Raw genomic sequence first — 19640 nt, 5'->3', positions numbered from 1 at the left:
CTTTCACTGTCTGAATGCATAGACTGATCCTATTGGCACTTTGTATAGAGGAGTCAAGTCACTAGTTCCCTTTAAAAAAAACAACCCCAGACTGTGAAAGGAATCCGAGGACCAGATTGGTACCAGACACGTCTGTAGTTTTGACTTGCAGTTCAATTCCAGCTTCTTAATTAGATGGGAGACAGGTGCTCAGAGCGACCTCTCTCTTCATGATGGGAATGCAAGATGGGTCTCCTTAAATGCTTGTTAGCAGGTAGCGAATGGGAGTAAGCTGCTTTCAAGTTTCTCTCCCAGAGCAGAGAAATTGTACAAGCCCACATTTTTTATTTCATTTTTTGAAAAATGGAATAGAAAGTCTGACTTTAATAGGTCCAATGGTAGTTCTTTCTCTTATTATAAAGAAGAGAGATTCCTGCAGACTGTGTTCCTGCCCACAAGGTAGAATTTTAAAGAAAAGCAGTCCAGTAATCGGAGTGCTTCATTCATGCCCTAAAAATAGGACAGCACACTGGGGCAATCTCCCCTTCCCAGCACCGTTACTCAGAAATAACAATGTACTTTTGATGACGCCGAAATACAAATTCCCATGTTTCCCTTTGGAAAACACCCTCTGTAAATTACTCTGACTGTGGGAGACGTGGTATTATGACAAACTGCTGCATTCTGAAAGTGCTAATTGTGACAAATATGAATTTTTCAAAGGCAGCACTCAATACCTCTGGCTGTGAAGAATGGAAAAATTCCATTCTGAACTCAGTAGGGATCAAGGTCCAAGGTGAAATCTTTACCCTCTTGTTCAGATGCTAAAGAACCCCCAAGGAAGTGTATCGAGCGGGTATGGGGGACCATAACAGGAAATATAACTGGGTTTCAAAGTAACCGCAAACTTGCCCAAGGGTTGTCCAGACCTTTTATGCAGTGCTATTTATTTGAATTGTGGTTTGTTGACTTACGCAGGTGTCCATAAATGCAGCAGGTGTAAATTGTCTTTGCAGTTGGAAATGAAGGGGGCATCCTAGACAAAAACTGATTCTGCCTTTCTCTTTTGGGGCAGAGAGACTGGACATCCCAGTGCATAGCAACTCAGAAGTCAGCCCCACTGAATTCAGTGAGACTTGCTGTCAGGAAAGTGTGCATTGCTTTATAGCTTTGGAATAGCCCTCTTGGGGTGTAACACATGTGAAGAGGCCAAGTGTAAAGAAAATGGCAGCAGGAGGCCCATGTTTATCCCTGCCCCGTCACATGGCTCATATTGCTCCCCACCATTGCCATGTTGGACACGACTTCTGAAGCAGGAAGCCTGCATGATTAAGAAGCCTAAATGGCCAGGATTCTAAACCACACATTTAGGCTCCCTAGGTAGAGCAATGCGGGAGGCAGTGGAAGACAGGAGTGCCTGGCGTGCTCTGGTCCATGGGGTCACGAAGAGTCAGACACGACTAAACAACAACAACAAGGTAGAGCAAGCACCCTGCTTCAGAGGTTATGCCCAGCACAGATGTGGGTGGGAATAGCTGCACACCTATGGGGACAGAGCTCAATGTGAGGAACTGCAGCCTTTTTGATCATGCTTCCCCTCTTCAGGCAAGTAATGGCCTGATGAGGTCTAATGTTAACCCTTATTGATAAGCACAGAAGAAGAAGAGTCCTGCTGAGACCTTGGCTTATCTTGTCCAGCATCTTGTTCTCAAAGTGGCCAGCCATATGGGAAATCTGTAAGCAGGGCATGAGTGCAACAGCACTCTCCTCGATTGTGCTTCGCAGTAGCTGGTAGCCAGAGACATCCTGCTTCTGAAACAGAAGGTATTGACATTGAAGACAACCGTGCATGTCTTTTTTGTGTGAACCATTGGGACTGTTACTATTGGGACCTTGTGTGCTAAGTCCATCTCATTCATGCTCAAGTACTGTTTTAACTTTGCTGAAGCATCCTCAGGATGGTCCCACATTTTCTTACATTGACAGCAAGTTCTCATGCCTCCATGCACCGCAATTAAACTGAGGGGAACTGCTTCTAGGTAATTACTAGAGCTCAGTTCTGTTTGACCAATATTACATCCTCCATGTAGTACAGAGAGTAGTTCAGCAATTGTCGTTGGCAGCGAATTTCCATTTGCAAGTTAACCTTTGAAATCCTTTGAAACAGATGCATAATGTTCCAAACAGAAATTAAAACAGAATTAGCAGAGAATTATTGGAACAAGTTGCCAGGCTATTGGTAGTTGCATAAGCTTCGATGTACAATTTGTCAAAAATACCATGTGTCAAAGTATTGCTGTGGTGTCCCATATTTTTAGTCTTTTAAAATGAAAGTCAACACTGAAACTCCTAAACATACTAATACTAAGATTCCCTTACATAAGAAGCCTCAGTCGTCCCTTAAATCAATACATACATTGGACTCACTAAGATTATATCAAGGCTATTGAGCAAGAGTAGGATAAAACTCTTCTCTCACCCCACTCTCAAAAACCCTCTGGGACCGTATCAAATTCTAACCAAGGTAGTGGGACAACATAGTTTTCATGTCATTCTTGTTTTGCTTTATTTGTATTGCTCATGCACATGCTGGAAAGGCAAAGGACCAGTGCCAAACTGCCTTTTGAGGGTGGTCTTTCAATAAGCACATTATTTTGCCACATTATTCTTGTTTCCCAGCGCCACTTATCTTGTACCACCCAAGCTCTCTACCTCTTACTACTGGGTGGTGCCCACTGTACACACCTTGGTCTGGAGACTGGGAATAGTGGTGGGATTTGCTGTACAAATGAAAGAGTGCAGGCTGATTAAAAAACAGAAGACATGGTCAAAAACACAGAAGTTGAAGCCAGTTAATGGGAATGGTTGGAATTTTAACAGAGCAACGAAGGTAACGCTTTTGGTAGTTAGTGACCATTGGAAAAGCAAAAGTATGGAAGTGCCATTGCATAAAGAAAGAAAGTATTGGATGACCAAACCTTGTTTCTTTAAATGAGCTAATTTTAGACTGCGAGTAATGCTTTGTTCTAGTAACTGGAATTAAAAAGGGAATTCCCAGTTCCCAGCAGTGTTTATTTTTGGTAATGGAAAGGTGGCTACGCTCGTCAAAGAATTGTAGAGCTGGCAGACACCAGAACACCTTTTGGCTGGCTCAGAAGTTGGCTGGATTCTTACTTTATTTTTTTCATGTGCAAAATGGTTGAATCGTGTAACTCCACTGAAGGTGGGAACTCTGTCCTATGAATTGAGGACAACTTCTTCTTCTTCTTTACCCCCCCCCCAAAAATTGATCATTTGAATGAAATGACATTTAAATAATTCACCATTCCCAGTGGCCTAACTATTCTTCTATATGAGTATTTTTAGTTGCTAATTACTGTGGTGAATTTATTGTATCTAAATACAATATACCCCTATTTTGGCCCAGTTGCTGCTGCACCACACTTCTCCTAATCTGCTCACCTAAAGTACCTGCCACGTGGCAAATTAATAATCTTTCTTCATCCTCCCCTTTGCATCACTCAGGCCTGACATGAAATGAGAGCCTGACTGGCAACCAAACAGAAGCAAGATGCAATTGAAGTATTTTAATTTAATTCTGCAGCGAATTGTAACTTATTCCCCTAGTAAAATGATGCAGACCATTTTGATCCGGTGGCAGAAATATCTGTAGTTCTTGTTGGAGAGCAGCTGTTTGAACTTGGTGGCTTACAGATTGAATTTATTGAAAGGGACCGGGATATGGGGCAATGCAAATGAATATGCTTGTGAAGGGAAGATGTACTTTGAAGTCTTACAGCTGTCACTGTTCCTATATTTATCATCAACATATGTTGATCAGAGTCATTTTTCTTCTGAAACAACTTAATTTTACTTAATGGGCCTGCTGAGCTCTCGTAGCGGAGGTTGAGTCCTCAGCATAGCTTGGCGGCCACCCTCTCTAAATGACTTTTATTTTGGATCTGGTATGTCATCTTAAAGCCATTTAGGCAGTGCATACATTTACAGAGTTAATTATCTCTTTCCGATATGCAAAACATGCAATGCACAATTTCAGTGACAGACGCAATACGCAAAATGCATTCTCGCCCACCACCACATGTTTTGTGTAGTTCAAGAGTTACAGTGAACAGGTGCAGATGGGGAAGTTTGCATTCGGTATTCCTTCTGCTGTTCAGAAGCTTGACCCTTGCGAAAAGTCATAGTTCAGAAGGAGGGATGAGTTCCAGTCATTCTTTCCCCTACATCATGGTTGACGGTGGCACTGAACCACTTGGCTAACTTCATCACTTCTTCCAAGCTTTGTAGCTGGTTGCCCTGCCAACAAACTGCTACTAAGGAATGGTTTCGAGTAGACGTCCCTCTTGTTCATCTTACCATGGATTGGGAAGAACAGAAGGCAATTCCACATAGCTTTTTATAGACAGCACGATCCGTGCCTGCAGCGTTTAATTTTATTTTATTTTAAAGTAAGATACTCTCCTTCCTAGAAGTAAAGTTGGAGCAAACTGTGCAGACAACCTTCTAAGCAATTTCTTATAAGATAAGCAGATCTAGTTGCTCCCACCTTTCAGTGTTTTTAGCCAATGAGTGAAGTCTGATTGACAAGTGCATTGTTTTGACTATAAGAATCGTTTTCTAGCCTTTAGAATTTCCATAGATCCAGAGACCTGCTAAATACTGAAAAGAGGCTTAGACATGTCCAGGAGATGCTGGTCCATTTGGGTGAATGGGGCACTGCCCCACTTAGCTCAGCCTACCTGCAGCCTGCCCCCTACCTGCCTTCTTACAAATAGTCCAAGGGGTATCACTGGCACTCAGTTGTCTGCCTAGCCTTTTGCTTTGCCAGTTGCAATGGGCACATGCCACCTCTGGACATGCTTCCTTCTATGCACGAGCTGAAGTCCTGGTACTCGTTAAGAATTCGCTGTATAGTTAACTCGCAGTACAGTAGTATATAGGTCTACTCAGAAGGAAATCTCTCTGTGTTTAATGGGGCTTAGTACCAGGTAAGAAAGCACAGGGTTGCAGCCTCGGCTTCCTTGTGAGGAAGCTGGGGGGAAGGTTCATGGTGAAGGGATCATTATCAGTACAGAACTGAGCAGAACTAAAATAGAAGCAGCTTGCATCCTGAGACAAACGGATGCCAGCAAGAACTTGGTTTAAAGTTATTTTATAAAAGGGGGGGGGGTTAATAAATTCAAATAATAATTTTGACACAATCAAATTGTAAATTAGAGAGAGAGAGTGTGTGTGTCAGAGCTGCCCGAGGTCCCAGCTCACAAAGGACCAACGCCGCTTCGTTGTTAAGTATAAAAGTCTTTATTGAAGTTCAGTTTCACTTTCACAGCCGCAGCGTGCAGCCCTACGTCTCAAACTCTAGACCGCTGAAGCTCCGTCTGAATCTCCTCCCCCCTGACACCAGTTTAAGACTCTAGCCTTGCTCCACCTCTTCCTCTGCTCTTTCCTCCTCTGGTTCCGCCTGTCCGTCGGGGTCTCGCCCTTCCTAGACTCTTCTGACGCTGAGTCCCCTGAATCTTCCCCCTCCCTCCGGCGGGCTTTAGGACCTGGTTCCCAATCCGGGTTTCCTGCTGTCCCGCGCGCCTGTACATTTGAACTTGGCGCGCGCGCCCAGCCTGCAACCTTCCTCCTGACCGTTGCACTGCTGCTGTCACTGCTCCCCCCTTCGGGGAGGCTAGCTGGAACTGACCTCCCCTCCGTTCCCCCACTTTCCGATGGAGGCGTGGTCAGCCCTGACTCATCTTCTCTCCCCGCTGGAGGAGACGCTGGTCCTGACACATGTGACTCTTCCCCCCCACTACGCTCTGGTGGGGAAGCTGGTCCTGATCCCCCGCTGCTGCTTTGGGAGTCCCCGCTGGCCCCTTGTTTCTGGTGCGTCCCCCCTGGGACCCCCCTTGCCCTGACCATCGGCGCCCCCTTCTGGGAATCTTCTGATTCGCTGGAGAAGCTCATGGAATCTCTCGGGTCACTGTCATACTCCCCTACGCTGCCCTCGGATTCCTCCCCTTCACTCTCCATTTCCTCTCTCCCCTGTGCTTCTGCTCCTGAGCCCCTGACAGTGTGTATAGCGTTAAAAAATCCTGTTGGTTACCTCAGTGATTTTGCTGTTGGGGCAGAACACTGGAAAATAGGAGAAGGCTTTATTTTGTTTTATTTTTTTAACTGAGCAATTTGGGGGAAAAATACTGACTGTGCCTACTAGGTTCACAGCTGGAGGCAGCAGTGCTTCTGAATACCTGTTGCTTGAAACCACAGGAGGGTAAAGTGCTTTAATCCTGTTTGCTGGTTTCCCAAAGGATTCTGGCCTGATCATATTTTTTTTTAATGGAAGCAAATTCCACAGACCCTTACTCCTAGTGACTACAGGGTTATGACAACTCCTCTTAGGAATCAGTCCCCTGTGCATATTAACCCAAACTCAGTCCGCAGAGCATGTCTAAGCTCACCGTTGAACACCATTGGAACTTCTGCATCTAAAACTCAGGCCAGGTTAAAACTGGTTGAAGCTCTGGAACTGTATTAATGCGGGTGGTGGGAAATGAGCAAATCAACGATGAAGTAATTGAGTTTAAAATGTGAAATTCCACGGGCTTAGGGTATTTTCTTTCTTTCTTTTCCCATCAAGGTTGGCGAACAGTTTTTAGCTTGTTTGTTTTCTGAGAGATGTACAAGTTCAGAATACTTTTTAGTCCACAAAAGCTTATGCCATAATAGATATGTTAGTTTTTATGATATCACAAGACGTATTTTCTAGTACCTTATATCATGTGTGCCTTTTGGGGGGGGGGAGAGAAGGGACACATATTTTGGGAACTGTATCTGGACCCCCAACCACCTTAATCTGGCTTTGGCATAGTTTATTATTCTTCACAAACCTGGGAGTTAAAGAGCAATTCATCATCAGTGTACAAAGGCAATTGTCGCTGTACATAAATAGCTGAAGCTCACACACTTGCGGGAAAATATTTCAGGTATCTTGTACAGTCCTTCCATTCATGTGCACTTTGAAGTGCTCCTCATGTTTTTGAATCAAGCTACTCTTCTTCCAAAGATGGCTCTTAAAGATTGTAACAAGAAATAACTCGGAAATAACCTCAAATAGATATTCAGGCTAAATGCACCCACTCATGATGCAAAGGATGATTGTGGAATCTTCCTCCAGTTGATTCCACTCTAGCTATTTTCTCAGTAGGCACCTGTTGGCAGGACATTTACCATCTTGCCCTGTTACATCTGAGTTCACCTCTGTGTGAATTGTGTTGGATTTGTGTACGTTTCCGAGCACGATTCAAAGTGTTGGTGCTGACCTTTAAAGCCCTAAACAGCCTCGGTCCTGTATACCTGAAGGAGCGTCTCCACCCCCATCGTTCAGCCCGGACACTGAGATCCAGCGCCGAGGGCCTTCTGGCAGTTCCCTCATTGCGAGAAGTGAGGCTACAGGGAACCAGACAGAGGGCCTTCTCGGTAGTGGCGCCTGCCCTGTGGAACGCCCTCCCATCAGATGTCAAAGAGATAAATAATTACCTGACATTCAGAAGACATCTTAAGGCAGCCCTGTTCAGGGAAGTTTTTAATATGTAATGCTGTACTGTTTTTAACACTGATTGGGAGCCGCCCAGAGTGGCTGGGGAAACTCAGCCAGATGGGCGGGGTATAAATAATAAATTATTATTATTATTATTATTATTATTATTATTATTATTATTATTATTATTATCTATTGACATGGATGCCTTGGAATATATTGTACTGAGTGGGCAGACATGTCTTAATCCCATGATTTTTGCCTCATTGCTTTGAATGTTTATATCTTGCCTCTTCTTTGGTATTCTCTAGGCAGCCAACCAAACAAAAATTGCACAAAGCAATTGGAAGTGAGAAACCCATGCCAAATAATTATAGGAATCATAATGTGGTTGAAGAAAAGAACGATTGCTTGTTTTATGTGTTGTTGTCCCCACTGCCCATGATCTGGGTCACCAGCAAGGCTGGCAAAGGCAGGGAGTGGTGTGATTAGCTTGAGCTAGAGATGGTTTTCCTGCAACCACTTGATTCCTTTGAGCGCTGACGTCTTGAATCTATAGATAATGGAGCATGTATTCCTTTTTAGAAATCTATGCCTTGGTTAAACTCAATGGCAATTATTCCTAATGGTTTCAGTATGGCTTAGGGGCATGGCACCATTCCTTCTTGATGGGATGGCACTTTTGATCACTTAGCCTTCTGAATAGGAAACTTGTTTAAGCATGAGATGGTGTCGCTTCCTGCCTCCTGTAGCTATGCACGATTCAAAAAAAGACTGCGCAGAGAGTGAGTGCAAGCCGAAAAGCGGCCGAGGGGAAAAAATAAATTGGGAAAGCAATGGTGGGTTACTGAGCTGTGAAAGGAGAGGATTAGCTTGCGAATTGTTTAACAAACGTCACAAGGCAGGTCACTCACCAAGTCATGCTGGCTTCTGGAAATGCAGCCTGTGCTGTTGAGAAAGAATCAAAATAGCAACTGCGTCTAAAAATAGGCTAGTGGCGAGCCTGATGCTCTTGTTCCACACAATTCGTTAGAAGTCGCACACCTGTAGGACGCTGGCAAAAGTCGTAGGATCATCGAGTTGGAAGGTACCTCACAAAGGTCCTCTAGTCCATCCCCCTGCAATGCAGGAATCTCAACTAAAGTGTACATCCTGAAGAAACCAGAGGCCTTTCTCCTGGGCATGGTCGGCCAATTGGTGCCAAAGAAGGATAGAACTTTTTTAATGTACGCTACAACAGCAGCAAGAATACTCATCACAAAGTATTGGAAGACACAAGATTTACCCACCCTGGAAGAATGGCAGATGAAAGTGATAGACTATATGGAACTGGCGGAAATGACTGGCAGAATCCGAGACCAGGGAGAAGAGTCGGTGGAAGATTGGAAGAAATTCAAAGACTATTTACAGAAACATTGCAAGATTAATGAATGTTAAAATGAAGTCGGATTGAAATGAAGCGGCCTTAGCAACAAGGTCAATAAGAATATGTAAAAATGGATTGATAACGGATGAAAATATAAAGTTATAATATGTTGAGATATAGAATTAAGATAAAAAGAAAGAGGGTAAGGATTTGCTGAATTAACCATGTGAACGGGAATACAAAAAAGGGAGGTGTGAGGAGGTCGGGGAAATAAGTAAACGAAATCTAAGATATGAAAAGATTGATTTGTTTTTAACTATTTTCTATTTATTTTTTCTGTATTTTGTATTTTTTAAATGTATTTTTGTACTTTTTGTACTTTTCTTTTTTTTCTTTTTTCTTTTTAACTTTCTTCTTTCTGTAAAACTTTAATAAATATCTTTTTTTTAAAAAGTGTACAGATGACCAAGTCTGTTCATGTTGTTGTACCTAGCCTAACACATTTTTTTATTTAAAATGAAATCAAACTGTGAAACTATGGCTGCAATATTACTGAATGCCGTGGGCTGTCAACCTGCCCTTGTTCGTATGGAAGTGAGCCCCAGTGATTCCAGCAGAACGTACTCCTAAGTAGGAGGAGGAGAAAGTAGGAACTTACTCCTATGTGTGCCTAGAAATTAGAGTCTTAAGCTGACACAAAAAGTATTACTCAGTAAAATGTAAGAACAAGAGTCTTCTGTCACCTTAAGTACTTAACCAGTACTATGGCACATGGACCAGAGTCCACACCATCAGATGTGCATTCAGTTGTTGTATTACTCTGAACACATCTCCTCTGACCACCACCACTGGGTCATACCACAAACTCTTTTTGTAACTACCCTTGGTTTCAGAAGCTGTTTGCCATGTAATAGACCTTTTTTTAAAAACAACAACAACAGTATATTAATGTTTTACTTTTAGATGGCTGGTTCTCTCCTATACCCCAGCTTCTTCCAGTCTAACAAATAACTAATGCATCTTAAAGTATGGGTACCTGAAATTATTTTTAGTTTAATGTTTATCCCGTTTTCAATTCGAGGAACGTTCTACTTTTTCGTGGCTATAGACTCTTGTGCAGCTTGAGTGCATAACTTGTGCACCATGAGCAGGAGAGTTCTGTTGCTCTCAGGTCTTGCTTGTGGGATTCCCAGAGGCGTCCGGTTGTCCACTGGGAGAATGGAAGAGACTAGATTGGCCTTTGGTACGATCTACCTGGGCTCTCCTTGCATTCTTATGTGCTTTAAGTGAGACTATTTTCATCTGAATTCCTGAAACTTTGGTTCTAAGTTAAATGCAAAAGTGTATTAACGGCAACAGCATGTTACAAGAGTGTTAAGTTTATAGAACGAATGTTTGGATTGTGTAGTGAGACAACTTCACTCAAAAGTATGTGAAGAGATTATTAAAAGGTTTGAATTTATTTCTGCAGAAAACCATTCCGCACCTCCAGATGTTACCACTTACACCTCAGAACACTCAATACAAGTAGAAAGACCACAAGGTTCAACATCGAGGGTGGCACCAAAATATGGAAATGCTGAACTTATGGAAACTGGCGATGGTAATTATGGCTTGTAAAAATGATGTAGGAGTGCATGAACCACAGGAGGGAATGTTTGGCTAAATAGGCCATTTAATGAGAATATTCCCCCCCCCCCAAAAAAAAGAAGTTTGGGTGAGTTCACATTTCTGCCAAGAAGATGACCAGGAAAGAGAAGAAAGTGTGAAATGTCTGTGTTCGGCATGTTTTTAGGTACTGGAAGGAGAACCCCAGAGACATGAAAAAACTCAGGAAAAGAACAAGTTGTTTCATAAGAGTACCCACTATAGCTAGTTAGTGAAATTGCTTACTTGTTAGAGGTGTTGGAATTTTCTTCCTGGACCAATTAACAGGATTTTTAAAAAGGCAGACAGTACCTATATACCTAAATCCAAAGTAGGTTCATATCTACACTGGGAGGCATATATGATTTTAGATGTCCAGTGACAGTGGACCTTGGCTCAACCACTCTTGTAACCCATGACCAGCAGTTCCCAGGTATAAAGGTCATGGCAGCAAAAAGGCTATTTGCCATTTTGCACAGATGCTGCTCATCTTGGAACTTTGTCCAGTCCATAGGTAACAAGCTGCCTATTTGAATTTGCCTTCAGGTTGATATGCTTTTCTCCTCTGCTTGGAACTGGAAGGCATGCCTACTGCTTGAAAACTTATGTCAATTTTCTTTTCTGCAGGAGTTCCAGTAAGCAGCAGAGTGTCGGCAAAAATTCAGCAGTTGGTCAACACCTTAAAACGACCCAAACGGCCCCCATTACGAGAGTTCTTTGTAGATGACTTTGAAGAATTATTAGAAGGTAAAATAGTTTGACTCCCCTGACCAAGTTTTTTGTACTGGGTTTGTAAAAGTACTGTTCATTTTTTGTGTGCTTGGAGAAATGTTTTACAGCAAGTGAGCTTGGATTCTGAACTCAGATTTTAATTGCACAAACTGGTTTTTTATGCATTTGATCTGCCAGCCTGGTGTGTGTGTTTGAGAAAGGAGCAGTGTGGTTACAGGGTAGGTTATGGGAGGTGTACAGAAGAAGATCAGAAACCAGGATAGAGTTGTTTCACATTGCATGTACATCATTTGATTTCTCAAAAGCAGATGTTGACCTAACTTATCAATAGGCATAATAAAGCATGGCATTAAGAAACATGAAGTAACGCTCTCTTACAACTGTAAGTTCAACAGCCAGACCCAAACCAACCAAAGCCAGAGGGAGCGCAGATGTTGGCGATGCGTGGAGAACAGCTGGGCGTGGTTACGAATTGGCCTCCATCTCTTGAAGCGGCATTGCAACGATGGGGAACCATTTCCCCAAAAGCTCCTTGTCTAACCACTATGGACACCAATGGAAAACCACTATATATTCTCACTTACGGTCAGCAACCTTTTGAATTTCCTTGCAACTCCCCATTCCCCAAGTTAAGAAAATAGAACTCTGTGTTTTCGTCTTTGATCATTACGAAATATGCATCTTATACTTCCTTAGGTCCTCAATATATATATATATATATATATATATATATATATATATATATATAAAACACATAACATAACTATTGTGGGTTTTTTTGAGGCTATGTACTTATACATTTATCTGAGGGAGTAGAGCTGATGGGAAAGTATGTAGCTCATTGGAGGGGGGCATACTTTGACTTTGTGAAGCCCTATGCTGGATCCAGAACTCCCCACTTAACAGGCTTGCTAGTTGCAAGGATTGGGGAGTGGGGTGGGGTAGAATCTCCTTGATAGATTCTGGAGATCCTGTGTCAATTGGCGTTAAAGCACAGGGCTAGGATATTAGTCTGATTCCGTATAGAGATGTCCTTATTAATATCAAAGACTGGCTGGTTTTCTTTCGGTGGATTTTATTGAAATGCAAGTTACCCTGCAAAGACTTCCCATGCCTGAAGATGTGCAAAAGCCTTGAGTGTTGTGAGTGAAATTATTGATATAAAAATTCAAATTTCAAACCATTGCAAGGGTTCAAGAAGCAGTGAGTCATATGCACTGCATACTCTTCACACAATGTGTTTGCATACACATACCAGCACAGAAATAATTAGTGAGACTAATGTGCACAGTATCCCTGAAGTAATTCCTTCTGCCTTTACTCAAATGTACAATTATCTGTCTGAAATACATACTTCGTAGCCGCCTGTGCAGTTAGTTTTGCAGAGGCTTCTATGGACCTCAGCGCAGGACATTTTGCTTGTACAGTGTGAGTTGGGCTACTCTCGGGCCCATCCTGTTGGCACTTGGTAGCAGGGGCCAATCCTCACCCAAGCCATGTCCTCTTCTGGGCGTGGCAACCTGGTTGTTCCTTATTTAATGCTAGTGGAATTGGAACCCATGTCACAAGAGTCAAAAGATGCAGACCATATCAATAAGCTGTTGTGTTTGTTGTGATACTGAAAAAAAAACCATTGACGATTATTTGCAGCTGTCTTTTGGCAAACGTGGAACTGCTGTACATAGGTTTGGTAAGAGTATTCTGGTTTGCTGTGGCTGAGTTGGTGCCGTGTGGTGGTGACAATCCTACTGTACATTATATGGGAGCTAATTTTGTAGTTTGCTTTTCTGCTGGCACACCTGTCTGCCCACAAGCGCTACTTGGGCAGCCTTTACACTTAACACATTTGTGATAAGGCACTAGTGAGGAAATGACCTGGCCAGAAGGCTTTGTGCCAAATGATGCAAAAGGACTTCAGTCAACCTCTGCTTTTTAAGAATTCTGGCAGACTTAACAGTTTGAAAGTAGGGTTACTTGGGATCAGATAAAAACAGTATGTTCCCCCTATATACATACTAGGGATGGGGCCTGCTCTCTTCAGGTAAATGATGCCAAGAGCAAGCTTGGGTTTTCAGAACTCACTGAATTGCATCTTAAGTAAGAGCTAGTAATCTGCAAGCATGCTATCACTTTGCTTGGCTCTGCTAAGAGAAAGTGTGAAACTTCCTTAGGCCGCAGTGCTTATGTAGAAGAAGGGCTGAAGCTCCGTGGCTGAATTCCTGGCAGTCTGCTGCCAGCCAGTGTGGGCAGTACTGAGCTGCCTGGACCCAATAGTCTGACATGGTATACGGCAGCTCCCAATGTTTCTAAATGCCCATAAATTCCAATTAAAATTACTAAAAGTTGCTTAGAGCCAGTCTAGACATTTTGAAAAAGAACCATGTTGACAACTCAAATGGGATATCTTTTGTTTGAGGTACACTACATAGGGAACACACATGTAGAAAACAAGCATCTCAAGGACGCGGCTCCCTAATATTTATCGGATGAGGTCCTAGACTATCTGCCCACCTTGTTCTGAAGCAAGTACTTGTACCAAAACTGTTTCGTGTAAAGAGCTTTGTCTCTCTTGAGATGGTTTCGCCTCAGGTGCATTTCTGTTTCCTCATGCTGTACATGCAACTTAATTCAGTAAAGTTGATAGGAACTCAACATTTCTTCTTCCCTAAATTCTGCTTGCAAATGTTTGGTTTTATTTATTTAGTTTTGAAGCATTCCATTGTTAACCTTCTGTAGCCATAGGTTTCATCGTGAAAGGCACCGCTTGGAAACAATCACAGTTTGGTGTGGAAAGATTTTGGCATTTTGTAGGAAGTGGAAATAACCTGTATGAATGTTCTCAGTAGGCTTAATGAAATTGATCCAGACTAAAGGTGACTAATGCCTTGGTTATGGCCGCAATTGAATCTGGGCCAAACGTTGCTACCTCTTGAACTTGTATTGGCACAGCCACAGAAGAACATTTTCCTCTACGCAAGCCATGCTCTTACCCAATTTTCAGAACAGCTTGCTCAGGAAAAATCCCCATTAATTTTGCCCTTCATAAGTAGCCACGATACCGCTTGCCAATAGGAAAGCGGCTGAGAACAAAATAATTAACTGGGCCAGGCACACTGAAACTGAACTGATTCCCTTGTGCTGACAAGACAGCAGTTGCATAGTTCTCCCACTTTCAGCTCCATAATATAAATGGAAGTTTCCACTTGGCTATAAAATTAAATTGAATTACAATTAAAATGGTAGTGAAGTTATGGTTCACCAGTTTCCATCTTCTCAGTTTGTTCAATACCTGTCCTCTTTACTATCAAGTTTAGCTTGAGGATTGGAGTGATCATTCTGTGATATTATAGCAGGAAGTACAGTGTTTGTGGTATGTTGCACATTTCTCCGTTGGAGAACAATAAAGGCTTTCTGCAAATGGGTGCACAAGGTGTGTTTTGAATCATTTTGGAATGAAACTGTACAGCCCCATCTTAATGGGAATACTTACACACAGTTGTTTTGTGAATAGGCAAACTGTGGACCCGTAGTATGAAAGTCGCATACAACATACTACATAAGTTGGGCACGAAGCAAGAACCAATGGTGCGGCCAGGAGACAGGGTAAGTGCCTGTGCTTTCATTGCAAGCCTTAATAGTATGTCACGTTTGACATCAAAGACACATGGAGGTGAAAGCTATGTATTTGAGTTGGGGTACATAGTGAATTTTCTAACCTTGGAACAGATCAGTCAACTGTCCATGTTTTAGTTCTGTGTCACACGTCTAAACGATTGTGTCCTATTGCTCACTAATGGTTGGCTGGAAATTTACCTCAGAAGTCTATTTATGGTCAGGGAAAAAATTCCTTTCTCTCTTTTCTCTCAAACAAGCTACTCTGTGACACAAAGGCTTCCCTATATGAAGAGTGTTTATCATGCGGATGAAATTAATTTTGGTAATGGGGCTGTGTGTATTGGAGACCCTGAAACAATGAGGGCCTTGTGAAGAGACCAGGCTTGAACCAAGGAATGCTGCTAGATAATTAATAAGATACTAAGCAAAACTGGTTAAAGAAACAAAATCCTACTTGAAAGTAGGGAAAGTTGGCATAAGAGCATAGCTACTTTGGGGTTGGGGGTGCCAGGTGATGCGTTTTATAACTTTTAGGCCTGTCCTCATCATTTCTGTTCAACTCTACAATGACTGGGTAGGTCACAGTCCACAGTATCTAATGTGGAATCCACTGGTTGCTACTGGATTTTACCTCCTATCAGCATAGGCAGTGGTCAGGAAATGTGGGAGCTTAACCTAAACAACTTCTAGTAGTCTCCATGTTGGCTACTGAGTTCCAGAGCTTCTCTCAGGAATGTGAACCACACACTTGCCTCAGTTCAAAAATAAAATAAAATATGGGGACAGTTTTCCATGTTTCCCTAATGCTGAGGGGAGGCATATACTCTGCACACAACATGCCTCTTTAAAATTTCCTTTAGGACCCCCCCCCCCTTTAGGATCTTCTTCATGGAAATCCTTTTCTTAATACATAATCTTCAGATTCCTTACATTTCCCTGCTTCAATGCAAAAGCAAACAAACGTGTCTGCATTATTAAATAAAATATGTAGGGTGGGGGGACATTTTGCACATTTCCCTTGATTTTGCATATTGTGATGCGAGCGCACTTTTTGTATAATGTTGCCAGCTAGGCTCGTACACTGCACTTACTTCCTTTTAGCAAAAGTCTCTGATATACCCATACAATAAATACCCAGTCTCCCCCCGCCCAATAAAACAGCGAGTTGATCCTGAAAAACCAAGAGGCTCACTTGAAGACAGTTGAACTCACAATATCCCTGCCTAAAGTCCATTTTTGCCTGTTTCTGCTAAATACTTGTAAGATTTGGCTTCCTTCAAGTGAGTTTCCACTGCCCCTGTATTGCCAACTTGATTTTCTCTCAATTTATGCTCGCTGCTCATTTGCCTGTCATTGACTGACCTCAGCATCCAATATTTGCTTTCAGTTTTCCCACGTGACACCACCTCTGCTGCTTGCTTCCTATCCCTTGCTAGTGTCTGTCACTGTTTTAGTTTCCATCTCCTGCACATTCCTGAAGGCTTCTGTGCATGAACTGCCACACACACACACACACACCCGTGTCAGTGCCAAAATTGGACCAGTCATCAGACACATTCGAAGCTGCTCCTATACGTCCGCGCACACACAGATACAGACAATTCTCTTATCCTATGTGTATCATCCTGATGGGAAAAGCTACTTATGGCAATAAATTCAAAGTAAAAAAAAATACTGTAGGGGAAATAGTACTGAGAGGTACTCTCTGCATTGGTTGCCTTTGAGGAGCTTGTAGTTTATGATGGTAGTGCCAATTTTTGGGTTTTTTAAGGAGTTCTGCAGGTAGCTGCCCTGATCACATCAAGCCTAGGGCAAAATATGAAAGCACGTCCTCCTGGGATCTCCAAAGTCTCACTTCCTGTGCATAAGAAGCCTTAAGTCTCTGTACAGCTGTTTCTTCAGCCCAAATTTGCACAAGAACGCTCATTACTCCGTATAGAAAATTCTCTGTTACGGAACGTGCTTATTTTTTTAAAAAGTCCCTGTTTCCTGTAGGTTGGGGCAAGCTGCCTTCTAAATAGGAAAAACAACAAAAACACCCGCATACATTCAAAGCAAGCGACTAACAGCAATATGCTAAATTTCTGTGCACACAGAGTCCCTGCCTCCCAGCTTGAGAGCATTTTTCTAAATGGCTCCATTCAACAAAGCTGGAACATTGGTGGTACTGCTAAGCTTTCGTTGATGGAAGTTGGGCAAGTGACTGGCATTGTGCAAAGAGAGCCCTCCCAAAATAGTGAAAGGAAGAGTTTTAAGCTCTGAGGAGTCTCCTTAATCCCATTGGTTTTGCCCTTCCCCCTGTAGTCTCTGGCAACTTTATCCCCAGTTATGGCATAGGTACGGGGATTTTTCTTCCTCTTCTTCTACCCTTTAAGCTACTTAACTTCAGAATGCTGCCCTTGTACTTGACAAGTGGGCTGGTGGGGGGCTGGGGAAGTTGGTTTGATCCCTACAGAAAATAAATTATTTCCTCATTTTTGTGTTCATAAGTAATCATAAAGAATTAAACTAAAGAGAACTGTGGGCAGATGTTGAATTTAAATCACTCTCTGCTTTGGCATTTAGCCAAGACGGGAATATGGAATCTTTCGTCTTGATTTATGACAGTGTTTAAGTCTCTAAGCCATAGCAGTAGTGGGCTGAAGCCGCTCCCAGGGAGAGTAAGACAAGGGAAGCCATGAGCATGACAGCACAGCTAGGCTTTCCCCCGCTCTGTGCATTTCCTTTGATGAGGATTACCAAGTGTTACAGTGAAACTGTATTTTTTTTTACTTCATTATATCCTGGGGACTAAGGGCAGGTTATAACATACATATACCAAAACATTAAAAGGTATCCCAAGTTCCCCTACTGATATAAATCTTGCTTTCATTTTACGGAATTTCCAAAACTAAATTTCCCACGCATAGGCACCATCGCCCAGTTTGCATGATCTCTTGCTCCCCCACCTGACTTTTTAAAGGCAATGATAATGGTGCCAAGACAGGCCATGCAGACTCCTTTCCTGAAATGCAGCTTTTTGTGCGTGGTGAAGACGAGGAGGTGGACAGCTTCAACATGCAAACATGTGTTAGTCCAGTGCATGCACCTGAGCCTTGGGCACTAAGAGGAAGGTCATGCAGCACATGTGGAGGAGCTCAGACTTTGTCAAGGCTCTGTCTGAAGTCAATGCCTTAACTACCATGCTGCCATTTTGAGAGCATCTCTTCACTACCCCTGGTCCCCAATGGAGACATCCAGAAAGGAGAGAGGGCAAAACTGTGAATGTAAATTGTAACTGGGAAAATGCTGGGGTGGTGGGGTGCGTGTTCCTTTTGCATGAGCTTGATTAGAAATGTGATTTTCAACAAAGAAATAGCATCCTTTGCGAGTCATTGTAGGCAGGCAGAGAGTTTATCGATTTGACCTTTGGCAAATGATCAAAATGAAAGCATAATGCAGGTATTAGTTGAAACCATAGTGGGTTTAAAACTAGATGCTTTCCCCCTTTCATTATTTTTGGAAGACGGTCTGTTGAAATGAGGGTGTGTGTATCTTCTATTTTGAGTTATATTATTGACCTTGAATGAAACTGTTTGGAAGCGTACCATCAGAGCAGTTTACACCTTTAAAGTATAGCTTATGCACCTAAGCCAAAGCTATCAAAGAATTGTTCTTGTTAGAAGAATTGGTTTGACTTTATGAAATCTCATCTCCTCTACCCTTCTCTCTTTGTGTTTCTGATATCGATCACTCTAGAGAGGCTTCCTCTCAAAAACTGAAACACCAAAGTGAAGTTGTGTGTCACACACATGAAATGTTTCTTGTGCATTATCTAAAGGTTGGAAAATGTGTTGGGAGTCTCTGCTTAATTCCTTTCCCTCCTCTTTTGCAGGTAGCACTAGTATTTCCCAATAATGACCCTGCTGCTTTTATGGTAGCATTTTATGGCTGCCTGCTTGCAGAAGTTGTCCCTGTACCTATTGAAGTGCCACTTACCAGAAAGGTAAGAGAAACAGTTTCTCGTTGTCTTTGTTACAATTGCTGTCAGAACAAATTGCCAAATGACATGCCCGTCTGAGTAGGTCATGCGTTTTGGGATAAAATGGAATCCTTATGTAACTTATTTTTTTTATGAAAGGTCACCCTCCTAAACATGCTCCAGTTATTCTTTCTTAGCTCTGCTGGGTGTCTTCTAGATTTTACATTTTGATTTTGGGTTGGAAGTGGCTGCAGGCTGTTGTGTGCAACAGATAACAAGAGTAAAGTGAGCATTGAAGACTTCCTTGGAGACACACAGATAGGAAAGGCAGCCGTGTTGACCCAAAAGAAAAAGTCTATAGTAGAGCCATAGGCTTATGATACCAAAATGTCCATATAACAAGCAAGCTTTCAGGTTGTCCAGTACGCTTCATCAGGCTGGCTGTTATGTGTGGACAGGGAGCAGCAGGAACTAGGTTGGTGTTAAAGCCATAAAATCTGCTGTGACAAGATGCAGTTTAGGAAGATGAAGCACACTTACTAGATTAGGGTATTCTAGGGATGCTGGTATGAAGAAACCTACAATGACCGATTCCCCTACTTTTGAAAATACAAAATCTATTGCTAGATTTCCTATACCAAACCTCAAATTTTGCTTAAAAGTCAGGCTGCTGGAGAGTTCTAGAGAGCTTCACAGCTTGCTCACTACTCTTTGACCTGCTGTTTGGCAAATTAAAGTATTTCCTTACTGTTGGTTTTGGAGATTTCAATTGCAGAGAGTCTTCTTTCACTTCC

General features: G+C 42.4%; 1 protein-coding gene across 4 annotated transcripts in view; it reads left to right on the top strand.

Moving 5' to 3' along the window:
• DIP2C (disco interacting protein 2 homolog C) overlaps positions 1-19640 on the top strand; it is a 295768-nt gene that overhangs the window by 197671 nt on the left and 78457 nt on the right. For all 4 annotated transcript variants that reach the window (XM_053359327.1, XM_053359331.1, XM_053359330.1 and 1 more), the window contains 5 exons: positions 10363-10494; positions 11166-11285; positions 11658-11855; positions 14782-14873; positions 18760-18870. In XM_053359327.1, the coding sequence (XP_053215302.1) occupies positions 10363-10494; positions 11166-11285; positions 11658-11855; positions 14782-14873; positions 18760-18870 (653 nt within the window). The remainder of the gene's footprint in view (positions 1-10362; positions 10495-11165; positions 11286-11657; positions 11856-14781; positions 14874-18759; positions 18871-19640) is intronic.

Source organism: Podarcis raffonei, chromosome 12 (genome assembly GCF_027172205.1).
Source record: "Podarcis raffonei isolate rPodRaf1 chromosome 12, rPodRaf1.pri, whole genome shotgun sequence".
NCBI lineage: Eukaryota > Metazoa > Chordata > Lepidosauria > Squamata > Lacertidae > Podarcis > Podarcis raffonei.
Note: the sequence above shows the minus strand (reverse complement) of the source record. Positions and strands in the feature narration are given on the sequence as shown.